The sequence below is a fragment of the Melanostigma gelatinosum genome (genome assembly GCF_949748355.1).
Source record: "Melanostigma gelatinosum genome assembly, chromosome: 9".
Classification (NCBI taxonomy): domain Eukaryota; kingdom Metazoa; phylum Chordata; class Actinopteri; order Perciformes; family Zoarcidae; genus Melanostigma; species Melanostigma gelatinosum.
The window spans coordinates 21,108,116-21,120,363 of record NC_136642.1 but is presented as its reverse complement, the minus strand read 5'-3'; the positions used below and the strand labels follow the sequence as shown (position 1 = coordinate 21,120,363).

At 45.0% G+C, this 12,248-nt stretch overlaps 1 protein-coding gene across 1 annotated transcript in view; it reads left to right on the top strand.

Annotated features, from left to right (window-relative positions):
- The first annotated feature begins 8,008 nt into the window (after positions 1–8,008).
- Positions 8,009–12,248, top strand: part of tent5aa (terminal nucleotidyltransferase 5Aa) — a 5,207-nt gene continuing 967 nt past the window's right edge. Inside the window, exons 1-2 of the mRNA XM_079275470.1 lie at positions 8,009–9,064; positions 9,915–12,248. The exon at positions 9,915–12,248 is cut by the window's right edge and continues 967 nt beyond it. Of these exons, the coding sequence (XP_079131596.1) occupies positions 8,639–9,064; positions 9,915–10,694 (1,206 nt within the window). The 5' untranslated portion in view covers positions 8,009–8,638 and the 3' untranslated portion in view covers positions 10,695–12,248. The remainder of the gene's footprint in view (positions 9,065–9,914) is intronic.

Here is a 12,248-nt window from a genome sequence, read left to right as displayed (position 1 = left end):
TTAACCAGCTTTTCCGTTACTTTCAGCTGTCTTAAATAACAGTTTGTCCTTTACTCAGCTATAAGCATTTAGCCATGACTTCTAGTTATAACGGGAGGGTATCGATGTCCCCAGGGTCCTATGCTCCCCAGGCCAATATACTGTTAACATCACTTCAACCTTTAAAAAGCTTTTATGTTGTCAGGGACTCATGCTCCCCATGTCCTCTATGTTCCCTTTCAACATTTCTCACAAAAGCAAATGGAGCAGGGGAAAATCTTTCTGCAGGTTCTCATAGATGTGGATATAAAGGAAGGATAGAACTTAGCTGTCACTTTGAGCTATTTTATAGCAAACTATTTCAAACATGTATCCATTTCTAAATAATCATTTAGTCATTGGGATACTTTTAGCCATTTCAACATTTTGTCTTTAAAAAATACATTTATTATTAATTTAGCTACAGCCATTTAGCCATTTACTTTAGCTGCTTTAACCACTTGCTCTTTTTTTACGTCAAAGATTTGGTGTCCATTTAGCCAAAACTTTTAGCTGTTTCAACTTTTTATCAATCACTTTTTGCTAAAAACTATTACTTTCAGCTATATGTAAGCTTATAGTATTTAACCTTTTAGCTTCGTACTTCAGCTCTCTGCTCGTCAGTTTTCCTGCGCTCTTTATTGCTACACGTCTTGTTCAGGTGTTAGCTGACTCAGTATGAGGATTTAAAAGTTATTTTGTCTTTCTGAAATCTGTTGACCTACTCCACAATCTTACCATATCTTCCAATCTTACCTGGCTAGTAATCACTGATGTGGACGTCTTGCAGAAAGCCCTACTTGAGGCAAACTGCTCCCATGTGCTGGTGGAGTAGGAGATGCTCTGGCCAACCAGCCTTCCTGCAGGCAGATGGGAAAGGCATATGTGCGTCCTCCAGATGCTGAGGATAACTTCAGGATTAATTTGCTCATGGAGAAAAAGGTACGTTTGAGACACTTTATGGAATACCGCCTACATTCCCTACTTTCTCTTGTGGGATAGTGCCAGTTAAAGCAAAATAAGCATGATGGCAATGTCATCTGGGCCTCATGGTTATAAATGACTCTTAAGTAGTTCTCCAACTTCGTTTCCGCTCAGTATACAAGTTAAGTTTGCCTGGGAACTACAGAAATTAAATATCAATGGTATTATCATTATAAATATGTTTTAGCTGCGTAACCGATCCCCCCCCCCCCCCCCCCTCCCCGTGCTCTTGAAGCGCTGGAAGACGGCTTGTTCAATAACCTCTGACCTAGGTAATGAACGCACCCCCCAAAATATACACGCAAGACTGTCTTAGCCTGCTTAGGGAGGCACAAACCAGGATAACTTAATACCACTAGCCACCGACTTATCACTTATTTCAGGCTAAAAACGTCGGCCTCCCCCTGACTGCCGGATATCAACGGATTTAGGTGTGTGTGTGTGCAATAGGCTTGGGAGGACTGGATGTACTCCAGGGTGAACCCGCTCTAAGGGGCCACCGCTGGAGGAGGAACCCCGTGTGGTTGAGAACCTCGCTCGGTTATTAAGGGCAGCTTCAGGACCCTGGCCCTAAAAACCCTAATTTAGACTCCAATCTAACCCCTATAGTTTCCTAATACACCTCAGCTGATGTCTCAACATTAAAACTGCAGCATCACATATGATACATGAGCAGAGCTTCAAAAATCAATCTGAGCCAACCACGTTAGTAAATCACACCAATGAACAACACCACCTTAATCTTTAGCTTGTAACAGGAATGTCATTCAGATCACATGTCTAATAAATGTGCTACTGTCAGCTTATCCCAGGGGAAGAGCTCCCTCACCTTGAGGAGCCTACCAGGGCCCCACCAGAGACGAGCAACACCGGACTTTGGTTGGAATGCACAAAATACAAACCAGTTTTATTTGGGTTTTACAAAAAGTTTAGAAAAGGTTCCAAAAATGAATGATAAAAAATGAAATAATAGAGCATACAAGATCTCTAATGTACCAAGTTCTCAAAAAAGCCTAAAAGCCCCAAAAACAGCGTTCAGAAGACCTAAGCCCCAAAAGCCACTCGCATAAAATCCAAACACCTTGAGATAGGGTTTCCTCTTTTTCTAGAGGCCACAGGGGCCATGTACCCTCCATGCCAATTAGGTGTTAACTTATAATGCGCCTCGAAGACGTCTCTGTAAAGTCAGCCAGATCCTCAAACCACAAGACGCTGCCATAACTCTATTTGGGGCCTGGCCTCGCTCGCATTTCCCCTTTTTGCACGTGTTGGTTTATACCTAATTTCCAATACATCTATGAATCAAATGGTGTATCAATTATTTCAATAGCAAATAGGGAGATAGGTTCTTGGGGTGTAGTGTGTCTCGGACATTCATGGTGGATACCTCAACAAAATATTACAGATACATTTTGTTTTAGAGCTCATCTATAAAAAAAACATGGACATGGCGGTGCAGAGGTGGAACAGCTCATTCAGGAGCCTGATGGCAGGTCCTCCGTCACCCCTTGAGCGTTATATAAGAGTTATTCATACTCTTCTTTGGCTTGAATGCTGACCTGTGGCTCAGTCAGAGAGAGGCAACGGTTCGACTAGCCCTTTCAATCCTATTTAGTGGACATGGAGCCAGTTAGCCCTGGATTACCTGTCCTCTCCACAGCCATCACTCTGCCGGCAGCTTTAAAGAGACCATTGGTGCCCCAGAGACTGTTTTACTCTGAGTGTGACCGGAGCGTGACAGCGCTCCTGCTGTCTTGGCTGACGTTCAGCTGGCGTCCTCTTGGTTTCCTCTTGCTGTCAGTTTTTACAGCCTCCGAGCCACGTGTCTCCCGGCAAACAGCATGGTCTTGTGACTTTGTCCAACCTTTGTCGCGCAGCATTCTGCCAAACCAGTGGATGTGATGGCAGTTGTGAATGTGTGGGAATTTGATTTATAGATACATAAAGCTTAAACAGAGCGGGGCGAAAATACAACTTGTTGCGCCGGACCTGAGCTACAGCCAACAGCCAGCTAGCTTAGCTTAGCATAAAGACGTGGAAACAGGAAGAAAACAACGTGGCTCTGTCCGTAGGTAACACAATCCACCTTCCAGTACTTCTAAATCTAATTAGCGCACATGTTATATCTTTTTTGTTTATTCCGTGCAAAAATCTATTTGTATTTTGGTTTGTCTTTGATTTTTGGTTTTACGAAGCATTGTTGCTCAAACTATTCCTCCACAGAATAAGGATAAGCAACATATGTTTGTCCCAAGACCTCAACCACCCTCCTGTCTTTTGTTTCATGCTTCCGTATCGAACGACTGCAAATGGACGCAGGGTGCAACTGCTAAGCTCTGCGCTACAGTGACAGATCATGAAACCCCATTGAGTTTAAGGTGTTCCAGCATGCTTTCTTTCATGGTGGTTTGGACATCCAGGTGGGGGAGAGGCTGTCCTACCATTAAGGGCGAATCCACTGAAGGCGAGTTAGCCAGCGACAGCGCATTCAGTGCCAGGATCACAGCGTGTGTGTGTGTGTGTGTCTGTAGCATCTATTAGTCTGTCAAGTGCTTGAGTGCGGCAGCATTGGGCTCCTTCACTGGCCCTGGAGCTGCAGGCTGTGACATCCCAACAACCCATAATAAGGCAGATTAGAAGAGATGGGGCTCTTTATCTCCCTGTGATGGACCCCCCTCTGTAACGTTCAGCATTAATCTGCCAGGATCATTTGAAAACAAACTCACCATGCACGACAGCTCTTTGGGATCAAAAGAGCTGAAATGAGGGGGTCCTCTGTCCCCAGGTGATGGCTGCTGCTTCTTCTCTCCACAGACCCAGCATAAATCCTGCGCTACTTCTCCTTGACGGCGGAGCGATTCTCCAGCTTTTTTTTGTGGGTCAGAAGCAGTTTGACTGAAAAGGAATGGAAATCCCATTTCTTCCCCGGTGCCTTTGATTCACAACCAAAACTAACTCCGCCGTCAGCAGTGGGAATTTCTCTCTGACAGACAAACTAATCGCACCCTCCTGGAAATCCAGTTGCCTCTGTGAAAAGTGGGTGAGGAGACACAGAAGGGGGGTGGCCATGACTGCATCTTTTGTTTTCTAGTCATGTACATCGCTCACGTTTCCTCAAGCAACACTGGCTCAGAGACTCCTCGCCCACACGTGGTGACCTCTGTCACGCTGCATAGCTTCAGTCAAGTGTTTCAGATGGAATGTGACACCGTGTTATTCCACCGTCTTTACTTCTCTCGGCCACACCAGCAGCAGGAAAAGGATTTCCCTTTCTGTTGACACGATTAAAATCAGATGTCTAATGTTTGACGCGGCCTTTAAAGCCCTTCCTTTCATCACAACTCTGCACACGACACGGGCCAACGGGGTTATTTTGCACCTTTGCAGGCATTGATTCATCAGTCATCGCTGCTCACTGGCCCGTCTTCTCCACTTTGGCACAACTAACAAGCGTCTCTGTTCTCTCCTCCTCCTCCTCCTCTGCTGATTGAGAGGTTGATAGAAGAAGGCCGGGCTTTCCCTGGATTGCTCCGAAGGAACTTGGACCGCAGCATCTATTCTGGCTGATACTATGAACGAAACAGAATTCCACACAATTCATTTCTTAAAAATGGTTGCAATTGGAAAATAGGCGGAACATCAAAGTGCTCCGGTGGTAATGTTTTTAACAGGCTTCCCTTATTGCAGGTCCATCACAGAAGATAATCCACATGAATTAGGGTTCTACCAATACTCCCTCAAGTTTTTTGCTAGAATCAACAGATCCATTTTTACAATTAGATGAATGATATTATTATTTATATTCAATGTGTCAAAATGTTGCAGGAATTCAAAGTTTCCTCCAAAATGTTATCCTTGTAAAGGAGGAAACGGGAGTTCGACATCACTAAAATCCTCCAACCTTTTACAGCAGAGAAAACTCTGGATCATGGAGCCCCAAAGTCGTCAATATCAAATGAATAAATACAACATGAGTATATAGATAACCCTAAGAATTAACAGAGTAAAAAATATTAAAGAACAAATTAATTCTGCAATAATTTCATGAATTATTAAAACTCAAGTAATTATTATTATTTTTCATTCGTATCTTAAATTGCCCTTTTTCAAATCAAAGTACTTTTTCCTTCCATAATGTCCCTTTTCATAACGGTGGAGTTGTCATTGACCCCTCAGCCAATCACATGCGCCCTCATCCTCCCAGCAGGCTAACCAACTTACTAGCTCCCGTTAGCGACAACGACCCCAGAGAAAGATTTTGTAGTTTTTCCTTTTCACAAAGTTGTGCGTCTGTATGTCAAACAACGTGAGAATGGAAATGGTAACTCTGAATGAGCCAGTTAGCAGCAGCTGCTCTTCACTTTGATTCTGAGTATAAGCAGTTCAGCCTAGCTAGTTAGCCGGCTCCGCATGTGCAGCCTTGTTAGGCTAAACAAAAGGGTTTGCTGTTCTATTTTAATGGTGCATTGTGTCTATTTACAGCAGCGGCCTCGTGTTGGTTCATTCAGAGTTACCTCAGCAGCGGTGTAGTCGCTCTAGCTGACAGGCGCTAACGTTAACGGGCTAAACTTTGGTTTCAGTCGGTGAGTCTGTGAAGAAAGCCTGAAGGAACATGTGATTGGCTAAAAGGTAAGGGGGCGGGCACAGGTGACAACTCCACTGTCTTGAAAACGCAGTGATACGAAAAGATACTTAAAAAAAATATTTCATATTATTTATAATTTCCAGACTATCTGGTCAATACACATATAATTGTATTTATTCATTATTTACCTCATCATGTCTTTTGTTACACTGAACACTTTAGGACTCCATACTTATGACATTAGGCCTAAGAATTGTAAAGATTTGCAAATAAAACTGATCTCCGACCTTAAAAACGTGTTGATGTGATTGCAGTGTTTAATTGAGAGAACCCCTGACCTGAAGGAAAAAGCTCAAAGGTTGCTGGGATGTAGATAAATCCAACTCACGCAGTCACATAAATGTCACTGGAAAACAATAGGGTTGGACCGTCCACAAAAGGGTTCATAGACCCCAGAGACAAACACTGTCCCTGTTAAAGATTGCTTTATGAGTTATAGAAGAAGAAAACAGCACTCTGTTTTGGAAATGTTTTTTTTTACTTTCCAAATTTGAAGTTGCTGAAGGTTTTGACGAAATACATACAAACTCAGATTAAAGGGACAGTCACTAGAGGGTTAACGGTGTGTACTGTTTTTTAATTCTTGCTTAGATAAAATTTTCTGACAAAATAATCTAATTAATGACTTTAAATAACCACCGACCGATGAATCATCCATTTAGTGAGTAATGAGGTGCCAGGTAGTATTTACACAAATCAAACTCATCAGCAGGGCTCTGGTTTGGACCTGTACTGTATGAATATACCTGCTGGTAGTCTCTGACAGCGGCTTTGATTTAGCTTCGCACCGAGGACGGCGAACCATCTCTCCACACCTGCGAAACACATCGACGAGGCTGCTCTCGCTCCATTGAAGCTGACTAATAGTTCCATGTACATTTCCAGATGTGGGATTCAATTTCAGAGACCTGTGATCAACCTGTCTGACACGCGCCAAAGCAAAGTACGAAAACAAAGCAAAAGTTCAATTTGATAAACGAACGGAAGTTTCATTATTTTACAACTTTACTCCACAGAAACATTTTTCTTTTAGCTCTTAATTAGTAATTCTGGTGATTTAGGAGCTCCTTTTCACTGCTGTATTCACTGTAAAAACTGCACAATTGAATACACTTGAATACAACTGCATGTGTGTGTCCCCTCCTATAGGTGTGACACTGTGCAGAGGCAGAGCTCCTGTGTGGGCCTTGGAGTTAAGATAGAATAAATGGGATAATCAGGGTTTACAGATCTGGGTGGCTAGTGACGCAGGGCTTTATGTTGCCTAATGGAGAACCAGAGACACCTGTCCCTACAACTTCCTGGGCCCTGGGACTTGCCTCTGCTTTCATCTGACCCCTGACACCCCCCCCATCCCACATGCACATGCTAGGAATATGAATTTCTGAATATAGGAAAAACTGAGTGGATACAGAAGAGCCAGAATACAACAGCCTCTAAAGGGACATCATACAGCTCGACCTGGATTGTCAAAGACCCTTCGAGACCCATTAAGCCTCGTGATGTGTATTTTAAGGTGGGAGTAGCACACTGTGTGCTTTAACAGTTCAGATGAGTGATTGTCTATATATGTCGATATAAGCCGAGGGCAACCATCAGGGAGAGGCTGCAGACCCTAACCCGGAGGTGTTAGTGGTCTGGGGGTAACAGGCTCAGGGGAGTACAGGGGAAATATTTCCTGTCTGTTTACAGCAGACATAAGTCCCATTTCCTTCTTGGCTTGTTGAGTTGGTGCAAGTTCAATGTATATATTACAGCACTCCCACGTGACTCTTCACGAGTCCTGTTTCAGGTTACTTTGTGTCAAAACCTAAACCAGCCCACAGAGGGCGACATGGCAACACCAAGCAACCTTTATATATAGATCAGCAACAGTTGAATCTTACAAAGATTAAAACAGACAAATAAAAACCTTTATATTTATTGATTTGACTTCATAAAAAAAGCTTTATTTGGCCATAGAAGGTTGATGATACGTCACTTAACGAACACACGTGCACCCGTTATCATTTTGAGCAGAACATATTCAATGGAGTGATATTGTGTTGATGAAAAGGCGCACTTCAAGGACTTCAGATTAAAAGCGGTATCAGAATCCGACGAAAGGAGCTGGTTCATAAAGTCTCGCAGTGTGATGGTGTTGAGCAGCAGGGCTGACTGTCAGAGGGGGGCGGGGTGAAGTACAGCTGACATCCTCGGACTACACAGCGGACTGTTGCAGAGGGGCGCAGCATGTCAACTGGGCAGGTAACGGTTAACTCCTCCACAAGTGGGGAAAAGATGTCGAACTGAACAGAGTTGGGGGGGGGGGGGGTAAGGAAGCCGGATTTCCTGAGCACATTTAAACTGCATCAACGGGATTATTGCTTGGCGACAAAGAGGAGAAAATTAAAAAACATGTTGGAGCCGTGCGTAAAAAATCCGCAAGATTCCTGAGGGGTTGATCGTTAAGAGGGTGGAGTGGGCCAAAGTGCGACTTGAGGAGACGCTCGTTCATGCAAATTCATAAAATCATAGGCGTGCCTTTGGGCGATGGAGTCACGGCCGGAAAAGCAAACCCCCTCTTGGATCATCAGCGACCTTCAAAGACTGTGATGCGCAGCGCTCGGACGCATTGACTGTGGCACACCGGAGCAAATGTTTTAAAAGCACTGCGGGGAGAGAAGAGAAAGTTAGGTCTCGTTTTCCACACGCTTCTTGACTGGCTGCACTTCTTCCTCAACACAACAGCTCGACTGCTGCGCCACTGGATCTCCAACCACAGGCTTATTGCTGTCACTATTTCACTTGGGTCTTCAATATTTTTTTATTCTATTTCTTTATGTTCGCAGTCAATTTGGACGACTTCAGATCGTAAGAATCCTCATGCGCAGGAAGCTCCAGTTACCTAGAATTAGTGCGTAAAGACGCGATCACTTCATTTGTTCTTATATTTTAAGAACACGACGCATTTTTTTTCTTTTTCCTTTACATCGCTGAGGACTTTTCACCATGTCACAGGACGACATTAGCTCCACCGCCAGCTCTATGTCTGACCCTGAAGGCAGCAACGTCAGCGTCCTGAACTGGGAGCAAGTGCAGCGGCTGGACGCCATCCTGACGGAGACCATCCCGATCCACGGCCGCGGGAACTTCCCCACCCTGGAGATGCAGCCGAGGCAGATCGTCAAAGTGGTGCGCAGGAGGATGGAGGAGAAACAGATCCACGTCCGGGACGTTCGGTTAAACGGCTCAGCAGCCAGCCACATTCTGCATGGGGATAGCGGACTGGGCTATAAGGACCTCGACCTCATATTTTGCGCAGATATGAAAGGGGAAAGAGATTTCCAGACTGTGAAGGACATCGTTTTGGACTGTCTCCTGGATTTCTTACCCGACTGTGTGAATAAAGAGAAAATAAGCCCGTTAACGTTAAAGGTACAGTCACTCGGACAACTTTTCTTCTCTCCATTGCTTCAATTATTTACCTCTAGATATGTGATAAGAACTAATTACATTTGTGCCAATTCGGCTTAACGACCATTACGCGCAGCTTAATGTACAATTAGATTAGTTTAGTGATAGTAAAATGTTTGTTTTATGTCGTTAAGAGGATTGAGTTGAACCAATTTGGAAGGGATCCTGAGCTCAGCCACCTCGATCCCATATCCAAGTACATTCAATATTTGGGTCAATAGCGTTAATAACACAAGGCAAGGCAAGGCAAGGCAAGTTTATTTGTATAGCACATTTCAACAACAAGGTAATTCAAAGTGCTTCACATAAAACCATTAAAAGCATCAAAACACAAGGCAAAAGAAAAGGAGATTTAAAAACAATTAAAGAAACAGTGTAAGAAATAGAATTCAGTAGTAAAAAGTAAAGGAGATTTAAAACATACATTGAAACAATAATCGATGTCTCCCCGAGACATTACGCTGCACGCAATCAACCATACACTGCCGCAATTCTGCAATTACTCGCACACAAACCACGTCTGGAAAAGATCTCTGCCGATCTGCGTTTTATAGTGTACGCCTTGCACGAACTCGGTCCTGGAGGAGATGGCGATATATTGTACACTTTCTAAATTTGAATCGATGTCTCCCTGAGACATTGCGCTGCACGCAATCAACCATACACAAGGTTTATGACACAAAGACATGCAGCTATTACTTATACATAAAGAAAGCTGGTTATTAAATATAGAACCCAGCTGCACAATGCAGAAAACATAATCATATTTTTTCAATATTATTAATATTTATGCTCTTTCTCTCCCCCATAGGAAGCCTATGTGCAGAAGATGGTGAAGGTGTGCAATGACTCAGACCGCTGGAGTCTCATCTCCCTCTCCAACAACCGCGGAAAGAATGTGGAGCTCAAGTTTGTGGACTCCCTCCGGCGGCAGTTTGAGTTCAGCGTGGACTCCTTTCAGATCAAGCTGGACTCCCTGCTGCTCTTCTACGAGTGCTCAGAGAACCCGATGGCCGAGACCTTCCACCCCACCATCATGGGCGAGAGTGTGTACGGGGACTTCAGTGAGGCCCTGGACCACCTGCGTCACAAGTTCATCTGCACCCGGAACCCGGAGGAGATCCGGGGCGGGGGCCTGCTGAAGTACTGTCACCTGCTGGTGAGGGGCTTCCGGGCCGCATCCGAGTCCAAGATGAAGTCCCTGCAGCGCTACATGTGCTCACGCTTCTTCATTGACTTCTCCGACATCGGCGAGCAACAGCGCAAGCTGGAGTCCTATCTTCAGAACCACTTTGTGGGCCTGGAGGACCGCAAGTACGACTACCTGATGACCCTCCACGGAGTGGTCAACGAGAGCACGGTGTGCCTGATGGGACACGAGAGGCGGCAGACCTTGGGGCTCATAGCCATGCTGGCGGTGCGCGTTCTCGCCGAGCAGAACGTCATCCCCAACGTGACTAACGTTACGTGTTACTATCAACCCGCCCCTTATGTGGCAGATGGGAACTTCAGTAACTACTACATAGCACAGGTTCAGCCGGTGTTCGCTTGCCAGCAGCCTGCATACTCCACCTGGCTGCCCTGCAACTGAGTCAGCCCCGAGGAAAGATGGAGGGACAGAATCTGGTTTGTTTAAACAAGAGCCGTGTGGTTGCCTCCTCAAACATGCCCAGTGTTTGACAGCTGACAGGAACAAAAGGAGTCCTCTTTTTAATGTTTTGCCTCACAGCCTGTGTTTAGCTTTCACTTCGAGTGCATATTTCGATGTGAATATCTCACATTTTCTCGAAAAGGCCTACTGATCCCGCCCAGGCCAACCAGGTTTGGAAAAGACTAATTTGCGCGTAGCTTGGAAATAAAAGGCTCAATGCAACAGCAGAGCTGTCATCGAAACTGTGTGAGACGGATTGAAGTCTGTCAAGAACTGATTAGCCAGCACGTTCCGACAGCAGACCAAACGGCTGCATCAGTGCCCTGAAGTTAGCAGCAACACACACGCACGCACACACACACGCACACGCTCACACACTCAAGGTGAAATCAGAGGTGTGTGCACGAGGGCTCCAAAACGAGCACCCCTAGACTCTGCTTCACATCAGCTTAACTGAAGTGGGATGCTGTGAAACTAGTTTGGATGACAAACTGGCATCTCCGCCTTTCATTTGGATATCATTGTGGTTGTTTACAGACCAAAGAGTTTTGTTTTCGATTGTTTCTAACATTAAAACCCGATTTTGATGGGGGGAGAAAAAAAAAGAAAAAAATGACGCAGTGTCTATTTGTACATGTGAAGATATGTGTGTTTGTATCAAGTGCCTATGAAAGAATGAGCAGGCCATGTGATTTTTCTGTTTGTGAATTCGCCCCACTGTGTTTGTAGCCAGGCACACCAGACAATAGCACCCCAGAGGCTTGTGAATGTACACGTGAACTCATGCAGCAAGTGTTTGTTTATGCTCGGATGAAAAAAGAGCACCGTGTGTTACTGTGGACCGCGCAGTTAAGTAGCAGTCGAATGCGCACGCCGCTCTTGATTGGAAAGAGATTTTTCACGTGGGTATTTGGAAACTCAAAAATGGTGTCTCCTCAGAGTGAGAACCCAGACGTGTTGCAAATGAAAACAGGTATTGCGTAATGTGTGAAGAGAAAGGATGACAAGCATTGCCAGATCATCAGTGATAAAGGAAACTCACACACACAATTTCTTGTGTAGTTTGTACAGCGGTGCTTCTCCTGTTTCTCATCAAAACATGTTCACAAGAAGTAGATAAGAGACAGAGCGAGAGAGAGATAGATGCATTCAGAGAGCTGGTGTCTGTTCCCTACGCTTCTTCCTACAAGAAGAAGGGTATTTGCGGAGACACCTCAGACGATGAGACTCTATTTGCTGTAGCACCCTGGCAGGGAATTCCTCAGCTGCTGCTGAAGAGCTTAAACTTAGCTGGGGTTGCTTCTGCAGACGCTCCATTCAGGGTTCAGAAGAATGTTGTGCCACACAATTCGCCGGCCCCGCTGACAGCCCTGAAGTTTGACGGGGGCGATGCTGTGTTCATATAGAAGACGGGGTGATGGACAGGAGAGGGAGAGAATGTAGTGGTTAGAAGGCGGCGAGGGAGAGAGTGTGTCGGTCTGGAGAGATGGGTGC